The 22,754-nt window shown below is 36.2% G+C and overlaps 2 protein-coding genes and 1 long non-coding RNA gene across 6 annotated transcripts; 2 read left to right on the forward strand and 1 right to left on the reverse strand.

Annotated features, from left to right (window-relative positions):
* The first annotated feature begins 283 nt into the window (after positions 1-283).
* On the forward strand, positions 284-8,846 carry LOC123870851 (alpha-tocopherol transfer protein-like). Of its 4 annotated transcripts, none has more exons than XM_045914317.1 (7): positions 284-369; positions 2,702-2,874; positions 4,015-4,168; positions 4,904-5,024; positions 6,063-6,194; positions 6,971-7,184; positions 8,150-8,846. In XM_045914317.1, exons 2-7 carry the CDS (start codon positions 2,706-2,708, stop codon positions 8,302-8,304), a joined length of 945 nt encoding a protein of 314 aa, XP_045770273.1. In that variant the 5' UTR covers positions 284-369; positions 2,702-2,705; the 3' UTR covers positions 8,305-8,846. The 4 variants fall into 4 exon arrangements, with proteins under 4 accessions (XP_045770273.1, XP_045770275.1, XP_045770274.1 ...); XM_045914319.1 differs by lacking the exon at positions 284-369 and adding an exon at positions 1,218-1,370; XM_045914318.1 differs by lacking the exon at positions 284-369 and adding an exon at positions 1,218-1,315.
* LOC123870854 lies at positions 2,999-12,038 on the reverse strand. The gene is made up of 3 exons (XR_006797165.1): positions 11,956-12,038; positions 9,405-9,413; positions 2,999-3,009 (listed from the first exon to the last, which is right to left on the reverse strand). It is a non-coding gene; the product is annotated as an uncharacterized LOC123870854 (long non-coding RNA).
* LOC123870852 lies at positions 12,005-19,091 on the forward strand. Its single transcript, XM_045914321.1, has 6 exons — positions 12,005-12,167; positions 13,068-13,218; positions 15,334-15,448; positions 16,201-16,335; positions 16,907-17,120; positions 17,604-19,091. Exons 1-6 carry the CDS (start codon positions 12,005-12,007, stop codon positions 17,753-17,755), a joined length of 930 nt encoding a protein of 309 aa, XP_045770277.1. The 3' UTR covers positions 17,756-19,091.
* Positions 19,092-22,754: the final 3,663 nt, after the last annotated feature.

Genomic DNA, 22,754 nt, shown 5'->3' on the forward strand with positions numbered 1-22,754 from the left:
TCTTTTTAAAAAAAAAAAAAATTCCTTGCGACGTGGTACTATCCAACCTCCTTCCTAGAACTTCTCCTTTCAGCAAAGGTTGCCTGGTAGAGATTGCTCCAAGCAATAAGGCCGCCTTTGCACACAATTGTTTTTTTCTGTTTTCTTCTAACTGTGTTGTTATCCTTTACATGTGTTTTTGTGTGCAATAAAGTATTTCTATCTATCTATCTATCTATCTATAAACGCCTATTTTAAGTTTCCTTAAACGAGATTGCGTGCAATATTATATCCTTGACCGCACTCAACTACCTATGCGTTATGTTTGCTTACATGTAATTGGAAACCTTAGTCTTCGTCTTGTTTTACCGTCAACTGGTCACCTTGCAGGTAATGTTAGTTTTGTAAGATTTTCTTATAATATGTGTTTATTATTTAAATACCTATGTATAAAATGTATATGTCGCAGCGAAATGGCATAAGTCGACAACTTAACAAAAAGTTTAGTGAAATGGTTTAATTGAGTTGTCGTTTTAACATCTTCCGGGAGTTGGAGTTATCCCTAAGGGATATGGCCAACTCCCGGTTAATGCCATTTCTCTGCTACAAATACACTGTTTATTTTAAGGCCCACACGCGTTAAATGTATGCCAGAAATCTATATAAGCCATGAACGATCATTGGTATAAGCCATGTAGGTATCTATGCCACATTTTTATACCATAGTCCCATAGTTTTCCTGGCCCATCCATAGTTAAACGGATGGGCCGTGAAAACATACCAGACAGATAGACACATTTTTTCATATCTTATGCCTTTAGTATTGTAGGAGCATTGGGCCAAACTGGCGGCATACCATCCGCCAAAGTATGGATCAGGTTACTTTAGGTACAAGCTTTCAATGGAACGTCCTACCTACCTTTAGGTAAATTTAGCCAGTCAGTTAGTCAGTAAAATTTTCCTTTTATATGTTTAATATAACACATTCATATCTATCTATGGAATAGTAAGCCCATCCAAGCAAAGCAGGGCGGATCAACTAGAACAATTGATGTTAATCACTTGCCAAAGGTGACACCACTTTAAAAACTAGGTAGGTAAGTATTCATATAATTATTGTTGAGTACAATAATTTGTTTGTTTCAAGGAACTTGTTATGGTGTTAACTGAGGTGACTTGTTACATTTAATTGTTGAAAATTATACAAGAGGAAGTGTTCAAGTATAAGTAAATTAATCTGTAGGTGTGCAAATGGATAAAAACGTACCGCTTTTGTAAATCTTCTCATTAGATCGAGCTACCACTCTAAGAATAAGTTATCTGCTTTTAAACTATCGCCAGACATATATAATTATTGTACAAAATATAGTTCTACGTTATCGTTTCAACTGGTCTGTATATATTATATTGGTCTTTTACAAGATTAAAGATAAGTTAAATATAGAGTGGACACCGCGTATTTTAAGCAAAGGAGATCGCGATTTTTTGCGGGGAGACAGTTAAGTGATACAGCGCCAAAAACCGGCAAAAAGTGCGAGTCAGACACTGTTTGACACTCGCGCACTGAGGGTTCCGTACTCGGGTATTTTTTCCGACATTTTGCACGATAAATCAAAAACTATTATACATAAAAATAAATAAAAATCTGTTTTAGAATGTACAGGTAAAGCCTTTTTATATGATACACCACTTGGTATAGCTATCTTACTTAGAAAAATCAAACACTTTTTTTTTTTAAATAATGTAACCACAAATTCGTGGTTTCAGATTTATTCCTGTACTTGTGCTATAAGACCTACCTACCTGCCAAATTTCATGATTCTAGGTCAACGGTAAGTACCCTATAGATATTCTTGACAGACACGACGGACGGACGGACGGATAGACAGACAGACAGACAGATAGAAAACCAAGTGATCCTATAAGGGTTCCGTTTTTCTTTTGAGGTATGGAACCCTAAACAGGTAGCTAATGGCGATACTGGAGGCTCGTGTTGGTTTGCCGACGATTCTGCACCGCTCTATCATGATTTAAAATCACGTTCAAAATACGCATGAGTGTATCGCTATAAAAAGTCAGCGAAGGCGATTTCCCTAAGCAAATATATGGGACGCCCTCCAATACGATGCACGGACGGAGGCTGACGGGAAGTGGCTGGATGAGAAAGGCTGAGAACCGGGTACGATGGCGCTCATTAGGAAAGCCTGTGTCCGATCCTTGACGTCCATAGGCCGACGATGATGGTGATGATGAAAGATTGCCGTTGAATACCTACTATTGTTGCTTAGTCCTGCAACTCTGAGTGCCTTGCACGAAGTTCTTCCTATATACCAAGTAGAGACGGGCCTAATGCGTTTTCCTTCCGGGTAGCCGGATTTTCAAGCTAATGTGCTCCATCCATTTGCCACTTCAGCTAAGCGACTCATTGAGCTATGTCGGTTACTCTGGTCAACTGATCTACTCAACTGACATACCTATTTCAAGCATTTACACTCCATTGCCTACTGAGTAACTTTAACTACCTTTGTTGCTTGCAAGACGGCAGCAAATGTTGTGACAATACCAGAACGTCTTTTCTCTCTAGACAAGGTTTCCTGGAAGAGATTGCTTACAGAAATAAAGCCCCCTTTGCGTACTACGTATTTTACATCAAACATAATGTGCTTCTCACTCTTTGGTATGCAATAAAGAATTTTCATTAATTCATTCATCTTTTTTACAGAATCATGAAGACCATTCAGTACCACCCACTATTGCAAATAACTGAAGATGATATAAAAAAGGTACGGAAGTTCTACAACCTCGAGGACGAAATTATGATTCGGGACAGTTTAGAAGCTATTGAAGAATGGTGCAAGAAACAAGACCATCTAGTAAATGCATATCAGCACTTGCGTGAGTGCCGTTGTTACTTAAATTTACTTATACTTGAGAGTATTATTATGGTACTTGTTGTTACGTCAAGGTTAAGCAGTTAAGCACGCATAGGTTTACCTGTTGTATGTATGTAAATATCACTGTTCCACAGCACTATTCATATAAAAAAACGAAAACGGAAAAACGGAACCCTTACAGGATCGCTTTGTTGTCTGTCTGTCTGTCTGTCTGTCCGTCCGTCAGTCGTGTCTGTCAAAAAACCTATAGGGTACTTCCCGTTGACCTAGAATCATGAAATTTGGCAGGTAGGTAGGTCTTATAGCAGAAGTAAAGGAATAAATCTGAAAACCGTGAATTTGTGGTTACATCACAGAAAAAAAAATTAAAATGTGTTTTAATTTTAAAAGTAAGATAACTATACCAGGTGGGGTATCATTTATGAAAGGGCTTTACTTGTATATACATTCGAAAACAGATTTTTATTTATTTTTAACCATAATAGTTTTTGATTTATCGTGCAAAATGTCGGGAAAATACCCGAGTACGGAACCCTCGGTGCGCGAGTCTGACTCGCACTTGGCCGGTTTTTCTTTTTCTTCATTGGTCTATTGAAAACTAGCTGACGCCCGCGGCTTCGTCCGCGTGGATTTAGGTTTTTCGAAATCCCGTGGGAACCCTTTGGTTTTCCGGGATAAAAAGTAGCCTATGTGCTAATCCAGGATATTATCTATCTCCATTCCGAATTTCAGCCAAATCCGGCCAGTAGTTTTTGCGTGAAGGAGTAACAAATATATACACACACACACACACACACACACATACAAACTTTCTCCTTTATAATATTAGTGTGATGTTACAATTTTAAGGCTGGCTTTATTTACACACAGTTTTTCTATAAAACTGTGCTAATATCATAAATGGGAAAGTGTGTCTGTCCGTCTGCTAGTTTTTTGACGGATTTTGTGAGTGGCGAAATTACTTTTCGCCACTCGCACTTAGCCGGTTTTTTTGCATGGCTATAGTTAAAGACCTGGAGCGTGATATTGGCTACTTTTAATCTCGGAAAATCTAAGAGTCCTCACGGGATTTTCAAAGACATAAATCCACACGGACGAAGTCGCGGGCATAAACCAGTTTTATATAAATTTTTGGTTTCAGATCCAAATATGTTCGAACGTCTTTTTTTATTATCGAGTGGGTCGGTTGAAATGACGAAGATGAAAATTGACAAACTCTTCACTATGAGAGGAATGATGCCTGAATTATGTCTAAACAAGTCTTTGGATGAGTTCGAAAACCTCTCGGAGTGTCTGTACGTATTTGTTTCAATAAACCTACCTACTTAAACACAAATATATACAAGTGTAAATTAAAATTCATAACACCCCCGACAAGTGAAGGTTACAATAACTAGAAAAGAGCTGATAACTTTCAAACGGCTGAACCGATTTTCTTAGATTATAGCTAAAAAAATCTCGATCTAGCCACCTTTCAAACATAAAAAAACTAAATTAAAATCGGTTCATTAGTTTAGGAGCTACGATGCCACAGACAGATACACAGATACACACGTCAAACTTATAACACCCCTCTTTTTGGGTCGGGGGTTGATAAAACAACAATAAATAATAATACAAGTGTAAATTAAAAAAATTTCAACACCCCCGACAAATCATTTTCAAATAAATAATTATGTATATCTAGGCAACGTCCATCTTGACAGCTTGACATTTGTCAATTGACACTTGAATATTATGAACCTAAGGGTTATCTAACCTTCTTTTCTACAAGAAAACTAGAAAATAGCTGATAACTTTTAAACGGCTGAACCAATTTTTTTGGATTATAGCTAAGAACACTCTCGATCAAGCCACCTTTCAAACAAAAAAAAGTAAATTCAAATCGGTTCATTCGTTTAGGCGCTACGATGCCACAGACAGATACACAGATACACAGACACACAGATACACAGATACACACGTCAAACTTATAACACCCTTATACTTTTTGGGTCGGGGGTTAAAAAACATATCCACTTATTTTTCAGCCACTACGTACCGTTGCCAAAACTAAATCCTGCCGATCGCTCACGAGTGATGGTGACACAAGTGATAAGTGGAAAATGGGAGGAGTTCAATCTGTTATCCTATATGAGATATTGTTACCTTGTAAGTTTCCGAAGTTATATAGCGACGAGACCTACCTAATATCATCATCGCGTGCCTTCTTCGAAACGAAGTTTGGCGATCATCATCCGAAAAGCTTCTCTATTAAAAGCCGCCTCTTTCAACTTCGGGTAACTAAGCCCTGTCCACCCCCTTATATCGTCCAACCATTTGCGTCTTTGGCGACCTTGAGCTCTTTTGCCAGCAATTCTCCCTTCCAAAACTAATCTTGGGAATGAGAATTGTCCTCCTCTCTGTAAATGCCCAAAGAAAGCGAGCTTCCTTCGCATGATGGTGGACATGAGTTCTCTCTCTTTGTGGACCAATTCCAGTACCTTGGTGTTCGGTGTAAAACTGTTCTAAACCTAATAGTTAAAACGTAAACCACACGAGTAGATGTCAGAGTACACTGACACAGAGCGTAGGCCTTCGATTTTAGGTCGGGGGTTCGATCCCGGCACACACCACTAACTTTTCGGAGTTATGTGCGATGCAATAATATCATGCTTTAATGGTGAAAGAAAACATCGTGACGCCTGCATGGTTGGGAGTTCCCCATAATATTATGAAACTTGAAAAGTGTCGAAGTGTACCAATCCATACTGGGCCAGCGTGGTAAACACTACTATGGGCTACACCCTTCTCAAGGCTGGGCCAGACTGTTTTAAACAAGCCCTCCACATCGGTCTCCAACGGCGGTTTACAACAGAGTAAAACCGCTTGTTGTATTGTAACCCGCCGTTGGAGACCGATGTGGAGGGCTTGTTTAAAACAGTCTGGCCCAGCCTTCATTCTGAGACGAGACCTATGCTTAGTAGTGGGCCGGCAATGGGTTGATCATGGCCGTCAAAAAAGCGCGCTACCATCTGTATGACCTATTATATATTTTCTCGGGATATGCGACTAAGATCTATAGAGTGTACTTACGAATTTGCTCAGACTTAAGTTTCAGTTAGCGATATAACGCCGTCTCATTTTATCAGTAAGAGAAAATGAGACGAATAGAAAGCCTAATAACGCTACTAACACTCTTTGTTTCAGGTTGGAGAATACAGACTCCATTTCGACTACAGTATAGCTGATAGGTACATTATAGACCTGAAAAATATCGGCATCAGCATATTGACTAAACTAAATCCAATAGTTTTGAAAAAGGGAGAAATTTTAAGCACAGTAAGTACCTATTTTTTATAATAACCCATTATATAAAATCAACTCTCAATCGGCAGCTCTTTGCTTGCGCCAAGTTGCCCGTTCATAATGTTTGCTAGATACTTGAGCCAAGTATATTTTACGTGATTGATGCGATTTTTAACCCCCGACCCAAAAAGAGGGGTGTTATAAGTTTGACGTGTGTACCTGTGTATCTGTCTGTAGCATCGTAGCTCCTAAACTAATGAACCGATTTTAATTTAGTTTTTTTGTTTAAAAGGTGGCTTGATCGAAGGTGTTCTTAGCTATAATCCAAGAAAATCGGTTCAGCCGTTTGAAAGTTATCAGCTTTTTTCTAGTTACTGTATCCTTCACTTGTCGGGGGTGTTATAAATTTTTAATTTACTCTTGTATATTTTTTGCTTGACTCAACGTTTGGACAGTGTTCGAAATTTAACAAAATAACCTCTTTCTGGCTCAAGCTGCTTGGCGGGCGTATCAAGCTGCTTGAACAAACAAATCAAATTTAGTACGTGTGTGCTTGCCATCAAGCCGATTAACCGTCTCTCTTCTCAATATCACTTGGCTTTAACGGTGAAGGAAAACATCGTGAGGAAACCTGCATGCCTGAGAGTTCTTAGTAATGTTGTCAAAGGTGTGTAAATTCTGCCAATCCACACTTGGATTGCGAGTTATAGCCAAACCATTCTCAAGCTGAGAGGAGACTATTATTCTCAGTAGTGAGCCGGCGATGATGATGATGAAGCTAACTGACTGTTTGATTGTTTGTGTTACAGGAAGGCTTTGGCACAAAGATAAAAGGGATCCATTTGCTTAACGCTCCATCGTTCGTCGACAAATTTGTGTCACTGATCAAACAAGGCTTAAAAGAAAAAGTTGCAAGCCGGCTTCACGTGCATAATTCGTATGAAGAACTTCATAACGAAATATCTAAAGAAATTCTTCCCAAGGAATACGGTGGCGATGGGCCTAGTTGTGAAAAATTAGCAGGTACGTGTCGTGTTATCAAGTAGCTTAAGCTAGAGCAGGGACTTAATTTTGAAGTAGAGCTGAGCTGGAGTAGAGATAAGAGCAATGATAGCCTGGTGGTTAAGATGTCCGCCTCCTAATCGGAAGGTCGAGGGTTTGATCCTCTCTGACCTGTGCTCAGTAATGGGCCGACGTTGGGTTGAGCATGATGATGGAGTAGAGATAACCAATTCTTGTACAAGATCTGATTTGACGCAGAGTAGGATCGAAAATATAGATGGCTATAATATATCGATGGCTTAGTTCAAAATTGCACTGACTACACAATTGTCGATTTTACAAAAAAAAACTGTTTCAAGTTCAGATTATAACTAGCATAAAAAAGGGTAATGGTTAAAATAAATATAGTTTAGTATCTGGTCACAACTCTTGATCAAACGCTAAGCAGGCTAAGCTGTATTGAAATTATCTACTAGCTACTTTTGTGTTGTCATAATCTGAACTTTAAACAGCTCTCCTGTAAAATTAACTATGGTGTAGTTGATGCAATTGTTAACTAAGTCGATATTATGTACAAGTGAACATGCGCTAAAATGGACATTATTGATTCGGAATAAAGTCGGACTCTACTTCTCGATAATAATATGTAAAAAATCTGTCAATTTTTTGATAAAAATTGGTGTTGGATCCAAAGCAAAGATCTGCATTTACTCTTACTATCATAACTAACTGATGCCCGCGACTTCGTCCGCGTAGACTGCACAAATTTCAAACCTCTATTTTACCCCCTTAGGGGTTAAATTTTCAAAAATGTCTATGTCATTTAATCTTCTTGCCCAGCCCGATCGCTCAACTAGATTGAGCTGTGCGTTAATAGATTAGCCAGGCAGTCGGATAGCTTTCATATAGGTATAGAAATATTCTAATTTTAAGACTTCATAAATATAATTTCATTTTTGAATGTAAAATTAAATTAATATTTTCAGCACAATGGCGAGACACTTTAAAAACAAAAGAAGGTATAAAGATAATAGAGGATAGCAATGAACTTGTAACTGACGAAACTAAACGAACTACATCAAAATTCAACGAGGAATACTTAGGAATGCCTGGGTCTTTTAGAACTTTGATGGTCGATTAATTAAAGTTTATATTAAGTTTTGAACTTATATTCAGTCAACATAATTTATTTTAATATTGTAATAATGTTATTTTATCGATTAAGAGACGTTAGCCCTTGACTGTGATCTCACCTGGTGGTAAGTGATGATAATATAGTCTAAGATGGAAGCGGGCTAACTTGGAAAAGGTCTGGAGGAAGGAAATCCATGCTCCTTATCAGTTCATAAACGCATAGAACGGGACCCTAAGTCACTTGGTAATACGGCTTTGCCACAATGGTGGTACCTAGCCATGAGCTAGCTAAAAATGTTATTTTATTCATAAAATGCTTGGGTATACAGTGAATGTCGCACATATTTTTCAAACCGTATATGTAAGTAAGTAAGGCATACCTTACTTGCGCTTGTACAAAATGTATGGGAACTCAAGTGCTTGCTTTAACTTAGGTAGCATATAATATGAACCAAATGTCTTGGTCACAGCAACCCTATACGGGCATTATTTTTTATTAATCCACATGATAGTTTATAATTTTATAAATAAAATGTTTGTTGTTACATTTATTGTAGTTTGTATTGCCCAAAACTCCACTCATTAGTACTTAAAATAGTTGAGAATCTTTCTGTGATATTTCGAATAGGTTAATATATTAGAATCAGCCTGGCTGTCCAACGCGGAAATGCAGCCAGTATTCTTGGCACCATTCCACGCGGGCATGATTTCTATAGTAATTAGATAAGGCTAGCTTTAAGTTTTATTGTGATGTTTTCCAATTTTTCCACAACTCTCGATTCTGTGTCTCTATCCGAGCCACCTAATTAGGCCTAATTCATTACACCATATTGTCGTCGTCTTGGCCTGCCATACTTGCGTTGTTGTTTCATTAGGATTTCATAAGAAAAGCCCTTTCATATAGGTACTACTAGCCGATGCCCGCGACTTCGCCCGCGCGGTTTTAGATTTTTTGAAATCCCGTGGGAACTCTTTGATTTTTCGGGATAAAAAGTAGCCTATGTGCTAATCCAAGATATTATCTATCTCCATTCCAAATTTCAGCCAAATCCGTCCTGTAGTTTTTGCGTGAAGGAGTAACAAACATACACACACACTCACACACACACATACAAACTTTCGCCTTCATAATATTAGTGTGAAGTGTGATACGAAGGGCTTTTCTTGTTATAGTTAGTTATCTTACTTTGAAAATTGAAAATACTTACTAATTATTTATTATTATTAGTTCATGAAACCACAAATTCACGGTTTTCTGATTTTTTTCTTTACTTCACACTATCACACTAATATTATAAAGGCGAAAGTTTGTGTGTGTATGTTTGTTACTCCTTTACCAAGCTAACCGATCGCGGGCATTTACTCTTATCCATTGAGGAGTTCTGTTCTCTATCTCCGAAGATATTCATCAGATCTTCACCAAACTAAACTGGGGCCACCTCGGAAATATGACCTATCAAACAAAAAAAAAATCAAAATCGGTTCATATTTGTGGAGTAATCGCGTAACAAACATACAAAAAAACATACAGTTGAATAGAGAACCTCCTTCTTTTCTTGAAGTTGATTAAAAAATATTATTGTGAGACATACATCATCGTTCTACATCGCTGGCGTTTGAATATATTATGTATTTCAATTTAGTAAGTGAGTCTATCGGTACAACAAGTAGGTAGGTAGGTATATATCCTTATTTGCCAGGCGAGTTTTAACTAGCTCATGGGAAAATTAGCCTTCCGTAACGCAGCCCGCAGTACAATAAGTCTTATAATTGACGTAAGTAAATCTATGGTCCGTAAATATAATTTTACAAGGTTAACATATTAAGTATTTTGATTTTATTTTACTACCTTACCTACGTAATATCACGAAAAATGCCGATGATTTTGAAATTATTGACATTTCAACCCAGTTGCATGAGTCTTGGTCACAAAGGAATCCTGGTAGATAGATACATACCTAGCTGACTGACTGACTGATCTATCAACGAACGGCTCAAACTACTGGACAGATTGGGATGAAATTTGGCATGCAGGCCGTTGGCATAATTTATGACGTAAGTAGACCTCCGCTAAGAAAGGGTTTTTGAAAATTCAACCCCTAAGGGATGAAACAGGGGTTTGAAATTTGTGTAGTCGCCGCCCCTTGTATTAGTACCAAGAGTTTAAAAAAAGATACTAAGCTAGTTTACATTAGGTACCTATATACCTATTATGTCGTTAAAACATGAAAGTATAAAATCATTACTTTGATTTCATTCTTGTATCATTGTTAAACCGTCTCCATTGAAGTAAATTAGTATTACATATTTATAGAACAGCTATTCACACAAAAATCGTGTTGTATGAAGCTGTCAAAATTACCATGATAATGGATATTTTAGAACAAAAGCGAGTCTCTGCCCGAAAAAGAAGAATATTTTTTTATTCGGAACACTGACATGGACATATCTATTGTACAAGTACGCTGGAAGAGCTGTGCCATAAAAATTGCAGCTATTTTTTGTTCCGATTCGAAGCACCCCACCGAGAGCAGCGGAAATTAAAAATTGGTACTTCGTGTCAACATGGTCTTCGTCCTAATATGTACTAAGTATGTATACCGATGTTTCATCACTAACATTAATTAGTTTTAAACGCTCAAATGATGCTGCTGCAATCAGTGAAATAATAGCGGAAATCAAGTTGCTTCAAAGTCGAGGCAACTAAAGCGGAATTTACATTACGAAATTAGTGGCACGAAGTCAGTGTCACGACATTAATTTCAGTATCAATTTCACGTGTAAATATCTAATTTCGTAAAAAGTTTATTTCATACTAGCTGATGCCCGCAGCTTCGCCCGCGTGGATTTAGGATCTGAAATCCCGTGGGAACTTTTGTATTCCCCGGGATGTAACGTGTTTCTGTACTACGTAAAAACATTTAAATTTATAACCGACAGTTTCTAAATCCCATTAGTAGTGATGGTGAGGTCCTCTGCAGCATCAGGATTAAGGAGTTGGAATCCAATTTTTTTATGAAACAATGTCACAAAGTTCCTCTTTCGATTTAAAAAAAAAATTACTCAAATCGGTTCAGAAATCTCGGAGATTTCGGTGTACATAGGTAGAAAAACACAACTCCCTTATTGAAAGTCGGTTAACAAAGTAGCCTATGTTACACCCTGGTCAATCCTCTACTTGTCTGTGAAAATCCCGTCAAAATCGGTTCAGCCGATCCAAAGATTAGCCTTTTCAAACAGACAGACAGACAGACAGACAGACAGACAGACAGACAAAAATTTTAAAAACGTGTGATTCAGTGTTGGTATCGTTCAAATAACTATATGAGCTTAATATGAGGTAGTTATTTCGAAATTACAGACAGACACTCCAATTTTATTTATTAGTATAGATTATTTCGTAAAGCATGTATCTAATTTCTTAATGCATACTCGTTTACACGTGCAATTGATAATGAAATTAAGGTCGTGAAACTAATTTCTTGCCGCTAATTTTGAAATGTAAATTCCGCTTTATACAAGTCCAGCGTACTCGTATTAGTAGAGGTCAGTGCCGTGGTTCTTGTCATCTAATATAATATAGTGGTTGTTTGTACTATCGCCTGAGGACTACAGTCTTTAACATACGTTGTAGTCATCAACACGGCTCAACGGCTACAATAAAATCAAACGTAAGACTAATTTCAAGATATTACACCTAAGTGGTGATGGAATCGATACCAAGTGACTCGATATTCGAGTTTAATCCAGACACGCTCAAATATCTGAGAAAACAGTATGATTTGGACAGCCCCGGGAGAATTGAGGAAGCTATCGACATATTACAGGAGTGGATAAAGAAGCAGAACCATTTTGTTGTTAAAGATTTCCGTAAGTCATTTGGTTCCTTTATCATTTTTAGGGTTCCGTACCTCAAAAGGAAAAACAGAACCCTTATAGGATCACTTTGTTGTCTGTCTGTCTGTCTGTCCGTCGTGTCTGTCAAGAAACCTATAGGGTACTTCCCGTTGACCTAGAATCATGAAATTTGGCAGGTAAGTAGATCTTATAGCACAAGTATAGAAAACCGCGAATTTGTGGTTACATCATTAAAAAAAAATTAAAATGTGTTTCGATTTTCAAAGTAAGATAACTATACCAAATGGCGTATCGTATGAAAGGGCTTTACCTGTATATTCTAAAACAGATTTTTATTTATTTTATGCATAATAGTTTCTGATTTATCGTGCAAAATATTAGACAAAATACCCGAGTACGGAACCCTCAGTTATCATTTGTTATACTATGTACGAATAGCTACCTATTTTTTTTCAAGTGATAAAAGTAATACAAGTTCGGCCGACATGCATGGAAAAAATGCGACTCGCACGCTCGCACCATTAATTTTATTACGCGTTGGTATAGATACTCATTAGATACTACATTATGTCAGAAACCTTTGCACAAGTGCTGAAAACAACTAAGTATACATAGTTTTAACTCAGTCTATGGACAATATGCAAATGCTTAGCTATATACCGACAGTTGAGTAACTGTCTGACTGATCAAGTATACTTACATAACAACTTTTTATTTTTATTTTTATTCAGATACAAGTTAGCCCTTGACTGCAATCTCACCTGATAGTAAGTGATGATGCAGTCTAAGATGGAAGCGGGCTAACCTGGAAGGAGTATGGCAGCTTTTTAAACCCATAAGTACTCCTTTGGTTTCTACCTAATTATTAATTTATTTTGAATGAATTATTTCAAGTTTTTATCAATTTTTCAGCACGGGACTATTTAGAGAGGTCGATCATTATAAGCAAAGGGTCCGTGGAACGAGCTAAGACAAAATTGGACAGAATATGCACTTTTAGAACCATATTTCCGGATTTCTTTGGCGTGCATGATGTGAAAGATTCTCCGCTATTGGATGATCTGTGAGCGACATTTATACAAATACTACTTAAAGTAATAAAAATATCAGCAGTTCAGTTCAATGTTATCTTGTATATGGGTACCTACCTAGTGCTAACTAATGTGTTCAATGCAAACAATCGAACTATTTATCAATTTACTTTTTTTATATAGAAAAAAATAGCGAGAAAACGAGCAGGCGGGTCACCTGATGTTAAGTGATTACCGCCGTCCATGAACATTTGCAGCACCAGAGGTACCGCCGATGAGTTGCCGGCCTTTCAGGAATTTGTTGGTCCGCCCCTTGAATAAGCCCATGTTGTAATCTATGTAGTTACTGATGCTATTAGGTACTAAACCTAGATGAAATTGTTTTTTTTTTGTTGTTTCGGATTGTCTATGCTGCGTAGGCCCTACAGGCCGCTACAGCGTCACCGAATGGGTTGGCGATCGCGAAGCTCCGCTTGGGGATGAGCCCTAGGGCCCGAAGAAATAATTGAAGAGGTCGAGGGGCGTCCTAAGGGCGCCTTCTGTGAGGTTCGGACCACGGTTTAGGATGACGTTGGGTTGGGTGGATTGGTTGGACTGGTTAGTCCGTACGCCCCCGAGGCTGTGGCGTGAGTGCACGTCCGGGCTACTTTAGAAAGAGGTGATAAAATTGTTATCTGTAAAGAGGTGATACAGTATGGATTTCTATTACATTAAAAGTAAGAACTTATAAAGATGATAAAATTACAAATGCATTATTAGTACTGACTCATTAGTGGCCTCAATAAAAACAAGTTTTCCAATGAGACTTGAAAGTCAACATGGTTTGTCCATCCCACTGCCAATGGTCTAGATTTTTAAATTCAGAGTTCTGCGTTCCACTAGTAAAAAAAACAGTATAAAAATAAAAGTAAAAAACTTTTTTTTTGAAATTAATGCTTTTTTAATTACTAAAAATGATTAAAACTTTCTCATAAAACATAATCTACACTATTAACTTAATGTAAGGAGGTAAAGTTTAGTAAAGGTAAAGTACGGATGTAGGAGATAATCTTCGAAACTATTCACCCCATTTCATTTTTTTTTTTTCACTGACAGATAGCTATAATAACCCCGAATGCTAAGTCATGGTCAAAATCTCCATTATTTCGGTATTTTTGAAAAGCATTGATGAAAATAAAGCAAATGCGTCAAAACTCGGCTGTCCTGCCATTCACTATCAAAGAGTTCCAATACCCACCTCCTAACTCGATCATCAGGGATGCTCAATGGTACCATAATCATACATCATCTAAAGCACACGTGTTTGCAAAACAACTCAATCGGACGATCAGAAGCCTTAAATAGCAGTTAACAATTTTACCGAAGACAACATACGAACAAGTCAAACTACTTAATTAAATACGTAATAAAATACTTGATAGGTAGCCTTTACAATTATTACAGTGAAGGCGGAATTAACTTAACAGGGCTCTCTCCGTCACTCGTTTCATACAATCGTAGTTCCAATTTCATTTGAATATGAATCAACCAAAGTCCATGAAATTTTGCAGACATAATATTCTAGAAACTAATATCTGTGTCTGTGGTGTTTTAGATTTTACTAAAAATATGTAGTTTTAAAATTACAGGGGCTCAAAGATTTGCATGAAATTTTTTAAGACCGCGTTACTTTGAAACCGAATATTTTAACAGAAATCTGGAAAACCACAGACATAGATATTAGTTTCTAGAATATGTCTGCAAAATTTCATGGACTTTGGTTACTTAATATTCAAATGAAATTGGAACTACGATTGTATGAAACGAGTGACGGATAGAGCCCTCTTAAGGGGCGATTGATCGTCGGCTGTGGATGCTGTGCTATGTACGCCACATTTGTAAAATTTTCTTTCTTCAGTAGGTACACGTTATCTTATCACGCATATTATTTAAAAACCCAAAATTTGAATGCTTCAATTTTTTCGTTACATTTCAAGAATATTCAATAAATAAAATTGATACTCTTAACTGCCTGAAATAGCTTTTGATATAATAATAATTATTAATTTGAAAATAGTTTGCAATACAAGGACAATATTATATTTCAGCGATAAGCACTATTAGCTATTTCATCAATATTATCAAAATGTATTTATTTTTATTTTCAGATATGGAGTTTTTCTCCCTAAACTCACAAAGGACCAATACAGGGTGTTTTTACTAAAAAATAAGGCAGAAAGATTTAAAATGGGATTTCTTGATTTCTATCGTTACTTCTTTATGGTAAGTATTTTATGTGGCTAAGATTAGTGTCTAACTAGTTTGAAACTGACGATGCAACTCGGCATAGCAAATTAAGACCTTATTTTTAATTTTGACCACAACCTCTCCGAATGTAAAGTTAAGATGGCACGAGGTTGTCGAGAATATTACACCTTTCATACGTCGCCGCAAGAAACATAGATCTTGGAGGAGTGTTCCTTGAGTAAAAGGAAACAAAACAAGATTATAGTTAATTGGCAAAATATTGATATAACATTAGGATGAAAATCCACCCTGTCGTGGTGTATGGTTCCAATATTTACAAATAATAATTTAATTATTATTTGTAATTATTGGAAGGGCAAGATCGAATAGATATTATAGATGTAATGAATCTGCAGAATATATTTTTATGCAACAGTAACATTTGTCATCTCACTTCTAAGTCCCATGAAGCAGCGGCGTGCACAAGGTTTGAGCCATGGAAGACATAAGTAAGGTATATTTTAACTCTTAGGTCATAATAAAGAATGAACGTGTTATGAACGCTACTTCTTCTAGGGTCATATTCTGGGGTAAGCAGTGTTTCCATGCCTCTATGGCCTGCATAACACTGCCTTGAAGGGTTTTCCATACTACACGGCCTTGTGTTGTTTGTGAACAGTGAGTAGTTCCCTGCGAGGTGTTTGATGTCGACGATGTCGTCTGTCTGACTACCAAAACAACGCATGAGATATTTTGTAACTTTAAAAAACTAAACCATATTTTTGCAGCAATGTGAATACATTCAAGCTCATGACTACTGCAATGGTGCAATTCTTGTGATAGATTATACAGAAGCCAACGTCATGGAGACAGTGAAATGGTTCAACGTGGTTGACTTGCGTGAAGCCCTCACGATTGTAAGGGTAGGTAGACTTAATGCTTTGTATTTCTTGTAATTGAAGAACAGAAATTTGATGAGATACCCAATCAATACCGCTAAAAGTATAAGGACTTAGTTATCTATAATAGTCTATTGTGCTGATCAAGTATAATATAATAATAATTATTGATCTAATTCGGCAACTGGATAGTTATAATGGAGGTTCGAATTCATCGTTTACCTTTTCTGCAAGTACGTTGAAATTGTCGGTCCTGGTTATTTCATCATTGACATCTGATATCTATCCAAAATCGTATCTGATTACGTATATCTAAAATCTTAATTCGTATATACACTTCTGGGTATGCATTTCTCCGTATCTTGCTTTTCACTGTCAGTTAAAGTTTAACGTTAACGCAAAGTAATTTTAACCGTCTGTCATGCAACTGGACCTTAGTTAAATCAAATAAAAGATCTAGAAGTATTATTAGCATACCGCATTTTTATCCCACAATAACGAAAAACTTTATTTTTATGAAATTAATGAAAGATTGATCAACAATGATAATTAAGACGCACAGAGAGAACTAATGATATAACTTTATCATTTACAGGAAGGATACGGTATGAGGATAAAAGGTATTCATTTTGTATCCGGCTCAAGAGCAATGGATGCAATTGTAATGATTTTCAAACAAGTTTTAAGCGCTAAGGTCGCTGGACGTATCTGTGTTCATAAAACTATGGATGACATTCTGGAATTCCTAGACAAAGACATTATTCCAGTGGAATATGGCGGCAATGAAAAACCTTTACTTGAATTACATAGTAAGTCATCATAATCATTTTTTTTTAAAGGTTATTAGCTAATTATGGCTAATATTCCCCTTTCCCCTCCAACTAAGCGCAAAGCTGTGTTAGGAGTAGGTACGACAATAGTGCAACGGGTGGGAAACCGCCGACCTTTCGGAGTTCAGTCCGCTCCTCAACCGTTGAGCTATTGAGGTTTTCAACATCATTATCATGAACCTGTTGCCGGCTCACTACTAAGCACGGAATCCTCTCAAAATGCAGGACCTCATGGTGTTTTCCTTGACAGTTGAAGCAAGTGATATCATTTTAACAAAGTAATTTGTTCAAACATTGGAGGATTTATAGGTGGTGGTAATATTATCTGCACTTGTCTCATGGACTCGATCCTGACTACTATGCCATTTTATAGTAACCTTGACCTTTCGGGGGTGATTTAAATGTTTAATTTATACTTGTGCCCTAATTTGCCTATTAAGTAATTATTACTTTCTTTTACAGAAAAGAACATGGAGATATTGACATCGGATAGTTTTACTGCTTATCTACGTGAAATCAGCAAGGCGAAAACTAACGAAAGCTTAAGATTATCAGATAATCAAACCAATCAATATGGGTTACCAGGATCATTTAGAGCACTGACTGTTGATTAAAATAACCAATTACTGCCGCAATAAAAATAATTAATTAATAATGACTTAGTGCCGGTTTCACTAATGTAGAGTGAGGTTTAACCGAAAAATAAATTGGACGTAGTGATAGGTAGTTCTTGCATTGAAAACCTGCTAAAATACAACTCTTGCATAAGACCTATTTTACGTTGGTGAAATCGGCTCTTAATATTTTACTGTAGTTAGGGTGTCACGTGGAAAGAGGACAATAAAAATAGTATTGTGATAATTTAATTGGTATAATTAATTTAAGAATCGATGGACATAATTAAAGTTCTATTGTAACACTTTTCAATAATAAAAAAGATTGAAAGTAGATATTTATTTAGGATTAGACTTCGATATTTCAAAAGTGTTTTTTTAAATTCACTATGCAGGGCTATATCATATGACGTAAATAAAAAATAAAAATAGGTTTACGTAGTCTATTTAAACAAAACCCTTGAGGAATATTATGGAGTATCTGCTATTATACCTATCGCAAAATGAAAACAAGAGTAATTCAAAAAAAATTTGACTTTTCAGCTGTATGGCTATCATAGTGACATACCAAAGTATAGAAAGTGTAAAGTAGGCAAGTAGGTAGGAACCTATATTAACAACAGATGTGTTTTTTCTCTAGCAAATTAGGTACAGATTACAGATGCAGTTGAAACTCAGAATTGCCAATTTTTGGATAATGCCATTTTTGTTTTCAATGTGTGATATACTATAACTATAATAATGTATGTATACTATAACTATTAACTATACAACATGATTATGAGTAGATATAAATAATTGATATGCAAAACGAAACCTAATATTGTTATTAAGTAAGTACCTACCTACTCTCTTATTTTGAATTGCTATCATAAAAATCAGCTATAAACTTCCCCGATAACAATAAAACGGTTCGAAATGGAAACCTGATTGTATCATAAAACTTTACACATCCTTGCCAACTTTTCTTGATGATACAGCATTTTGTCGTATGTTCATGCTAGAAAGAGATGTCTTTGTTAAGTACCTATTACTTCTGCTCACAGCTTCCATGCTTTATCCGCGAAAAGAAGTTAATATGGCGCTCTCTCTTTTTCGTAATCCCATACAAATGATAGAGACAAAAATCTCAGTGGGTGTTAACCATTCTGAGTCACCAACTATTCACAACATGTTATAAAATAATAATCGAAATTCAATTAGGAAACCATTAGTACATAATAGTTCAATAATATGAAACTAAAGTTAATAAACCTATTAATAAATTATATCTACTTGACAATATGATAAAATGTGACCACTCTAGAAAAATAATCATGGATCACACAATGCAAAAAACTAGGGCACTAGAATTTAAATAAAAAAAAATTTCAAAAGAAAAATAAAACCGACTTAAACTAAAATTATTTTCTACTTTTTAGTGTTTTTGGTTTTGAAGTCGGTTTTATTTTTCTTTTGAAAATTTTTTATTTCACAATTTTTAGTGGCCCCACTGTACTATAATATGCTATGCCCAGTTAAAACCCTACTGTTTACTAAGCTATTACACTGATCGCGAGCAATTTGCTCTTATCCATTGAGGAGTTCTGTTCTCCATCTCCGAAGATATTCATCAGATCTTCACCAAATTTATATGGGACCACCTGCACAATATACCCTTTCAAACAAAAAAAAAATATTTCCCAATCGGTCCAGGGGTCTTTGAGTAATCGGGGAACATACATAAAAAAAAAAAAAAAAAAAAAAAAAAAAGATCCCGACGAATTGAGAACCTCCTCCTTATTTGGAAGTCGGTTAAAAAAAAACTAATTCAATTCCGAAAATGTAGTCTTGTTTTTAATTAATTTTATAAACGACAAAATCTTTGAACATTAAAATTACGCGCGCAGCGTTATAAAGAAAATAAACACCAACATTTGTTTGCTTGTAAATTGAGCGGGAATCTTCGCTGCTCGCAATAAAAGTCACTTAAGCGAAATTCTTGTTCTAAATTAAGGTGAAAGGCTCCACACAGGCAAGATTGAAGAGGGTTTCATTGTGAGATGTGGCTGAGGCACCATTAATTAATTCTGCATTCCAACGAAATAGATTTACGAAAGCCTCTGGATGTGCATACTGGACAAAGTGCAATACTCTATGAATACGATTCACGAAGCAGAAATATTTATTGTTGATTTATTTTAAAATTAATTTTGTTATCCGCTAAACCAAATCACACTAATATTATAAAGGAGAAAGTTTGTATGTATGTGTGTGTGTGTGTATATGTTTGTTACTACTTCACGCAAAAACTACTGGACGGATTGGGCTGAAATTTAGAATGGAGATAGATTATACCCTGGATTAGAACATAGGCTACTTATTATCCCGGAAAATCAAAGAATTCCTACGGGAATTTTAAAAAACCTACATCCACGCGAACGAAGTCCCGGACATCAGCTAGTAAAGTATACAACGACAAATATTTCCATCCACAGAAAGGTGTTGCCTCTAAAATACACAATTCCAAAATTTATCGCGCATTATAAAATTTGCAATTGTGCATTGTCTGGAGTTCTTCCGTGCCGGGCAAAATTTATGAGCTGCATGTGTATAGAGTGGGGCAATACTGGCAACAACAGGTACTGAGTTAAGCGGAATTTACATTACGAAATTAGTTTCAAGACATTACTTCCAATATCAATTTGCACGTGTAAACGTCGTATGTTTACACGTGCAATTGCTAATGAAATTAATGTCGTGAAACTAATTTCGTGCAACTAATTTCGTTATATTAATTCCGCTTTACAGAAATTCTAAAGTGAGTAATTCCATTACCTTTTTACGGCTCAGTCGCTAAACCAGTTTTGTAAAAAAGCACGAAGATAACTTTCATCCCAGAAAATCAAATTATTAATTTAAAAAAACTACTTAATTAAAGATCTAAAAAAACGAAATCGAAGCGAACGAGGTCGCAGGCATCAACTAGTTAGAAAGAGGTTTGAACCGTTTGTTATCGACGAGTTACGGTAGAGTCTCAAGATGCTAAATGGTGTATACTTGCATCAGGAGAAGTAGCATTAAAAACCACTATGTGGACACTGGACAGGCTATATCAACGAGTCATAGAGAGCTGACGGAGAGACGGATATGAAGAAACTAAGTACATATAAAGTCTCATTGTTGACTACGGAATCCTAAAAGCGACGGCGTCATCGGGTTTAATAGACTTTTGGGAAATATAATCCTCTAAGTTCAGTCTGCGCTCAATTTACATACTTTTCCAACCAGTTTAAAATCACACTAATATTATAAAGGCGAAAGTTTGTGTGTATGTATGTGTGTATGTTTGTTACTCTTTCACGCAAAAACTACTGAACTGATTTAGCTGAAATACGGCATGGCGATAGGCTACTTTTTATCCCGGAAAATTAAAGAGTTCCTTTAGGGGATTTTAAAAAACCTAAATCTACGCGGACGAAGTCGCACGCGTCACCTATAGTTATGAATTAAAAGCATTTTGCGATATCTAGCATTTCTCTACATCTATGACTCCATCTATTGTTGGGGACCAAACACAAATTTCATTTAATTATTAACAAATCAACTAGGCTTATCAGGGAGACCCGAACATGGCCCTTATTAGATTGTTAATAAATAGGAAGGCAGGTGCTCTTAGCGCGGTTTATTGGTCGTGATTATGTAGTTAGTAAAATAAACATAATAGCCTACTAGGACTTGAGCTCCAGAATTCCGGTTTTGGTGTATCTCCGGAGCTTAGAAGGATTAAAAGAATTTTTACAAGAAATTGACTTACTATTAATTTACAAGAAAGTTTTTTAATGTGTTATCGGGGAGAACGCTCTTAAAACTCCTCAAAAGTACCTGAAGCAATTCCGCGTTTTAATGTGTGTCATAGTTTTTTTTTTTTTCTAAAATAATATTCTTAGTTAGTCACCAAAGATCCTTACTCAGTGACCATAGGTTTAGTACGCTAATTAGGTTCTATTGATAATATTACTAACTTAGTTTAAATCTTTTGTAAGCGCCCTCTAGTTACTTAAGTTATTATTATATATTTAATTACGCCATCATACATACACACATACAAACACTCACGCACACATAAAATTCCATCCTATTACCCGCTCTCACACCCCGCTCCTGTCAGTTACCTTTCAACCTGCGTTTACGCACTTCGAGTCTGAAACCCGCTAACTGCGTGACGCCCGCTTTACAAACGCCACGCGCCGCTTGTGTAAAAAACTCATATAACGCTAAATTAATCACGCAAAAACCCGCTATTAAACTGTAAAAACGCTACGCTAAGTAAATAAGTTAAAATCACATAAACTTTAAAATTAAGTGAAGTGTTCTGCGAATCTGTGCTTCGAAGAAACTATCCACGGAATACGAGAAAGGGAAGACTCCAGACCGTCCGGTGACCTATCCTGCCTAAATCCAGGTATTTATCCTACAATTTCTCTGGTCCTTCGAGCCGGATCCTATTTCTCTTCCTAGAATCGTATCCCATATACAATTCAACACTAAACACGCTATTTATTGTATATTTCAATATTCATTGCAATAGAATTACGTTCGGAACATAGGTACCGCCGCTAACAAAAATATACAAAAATCTTGTATAATTACGCATATTTATGTTTAGATCCACGCATTACATTATATTAACGCATTATATATAATTATTTATGTATATTTTTCAATATTTAAAGATTAAAACTTTTTATATCTACCTACAACTAACTCATTATAAAAATTATATCGAAATAATTATTCGCCTGTATTGAGTCTTATTCGCTTGAAATAACGTTTATTATCGCATATCAGAAATCAGAATGTCGAAATCTAACGAAACCATTGTTAGATTAGAGGCTAAGAAAGAATTCTTGTTTTTATCAATTCAACAAATATATGATTTAAGTCTGAAGGTGAGTGATTCTGTGAACAGAACGAATTTCTTGTCTCGCGTTCAAAGTTTAGAAAAATTACGTCAAGA

The sequence above is a fragment of the Maniola jurtina genome, chromosome 13, assembly GCF_905333055.1.
Source record: "Maniola jurtina chromosome 13, ilManJurt1.1, whole genome shotgun sequence".
NCBI classification, from domain to species: Eukaryota; Metazoa; Arthropoda; class Insecta; order Lepidoptera; family Nymphalidae; genus Maniola; species Maniola jurtina.

Bases quoted from the DNA above. Each gene is read 5' to 3' on its own strand.
- LOC123870851 (XM_045914317.1), top strand. From the start codon at position 2,706: ATGAAGACCATTCAGTACCACCCACTATTGCAAATAACTGAAGATGAT. The intron at 4,169-4,903 runs GTACGTATTTGT...CTTATTTTTCAG, and splicing joins GAAAACCTCTCGGAGTGTCT to CCACTACGTACCGTTGCCAA. The intron at 6,195-6,970 runs GTAAGTACCTAT...TTTGTGTTACAG, and splicing joins AGGGAGAAATTTTAAGCACA to GAAGGCTTTGGCACAAAGAT.
- LOC123870852 (XM_045914321.1), top strand. From the start codon at position 12,005: ATGGAATCGATACCAAGTGACTCGATATTCGAGTTTAATCCAGACACG. The intron at 12,168-13,067 runs GTAAGTCATTTG...TCAATTTTTCAG, and splicing joins TTTTGTTGTTAAAGATTTCC to CACGGGACTATTTAGAGAGG. The intron at 17,121-17,603 runs GTAAGTCATCAT...TTTCTTTTACAG, and splicing joins ACCTTTACTTGAATTACATA to AAAAGAACATGGAGATATTG.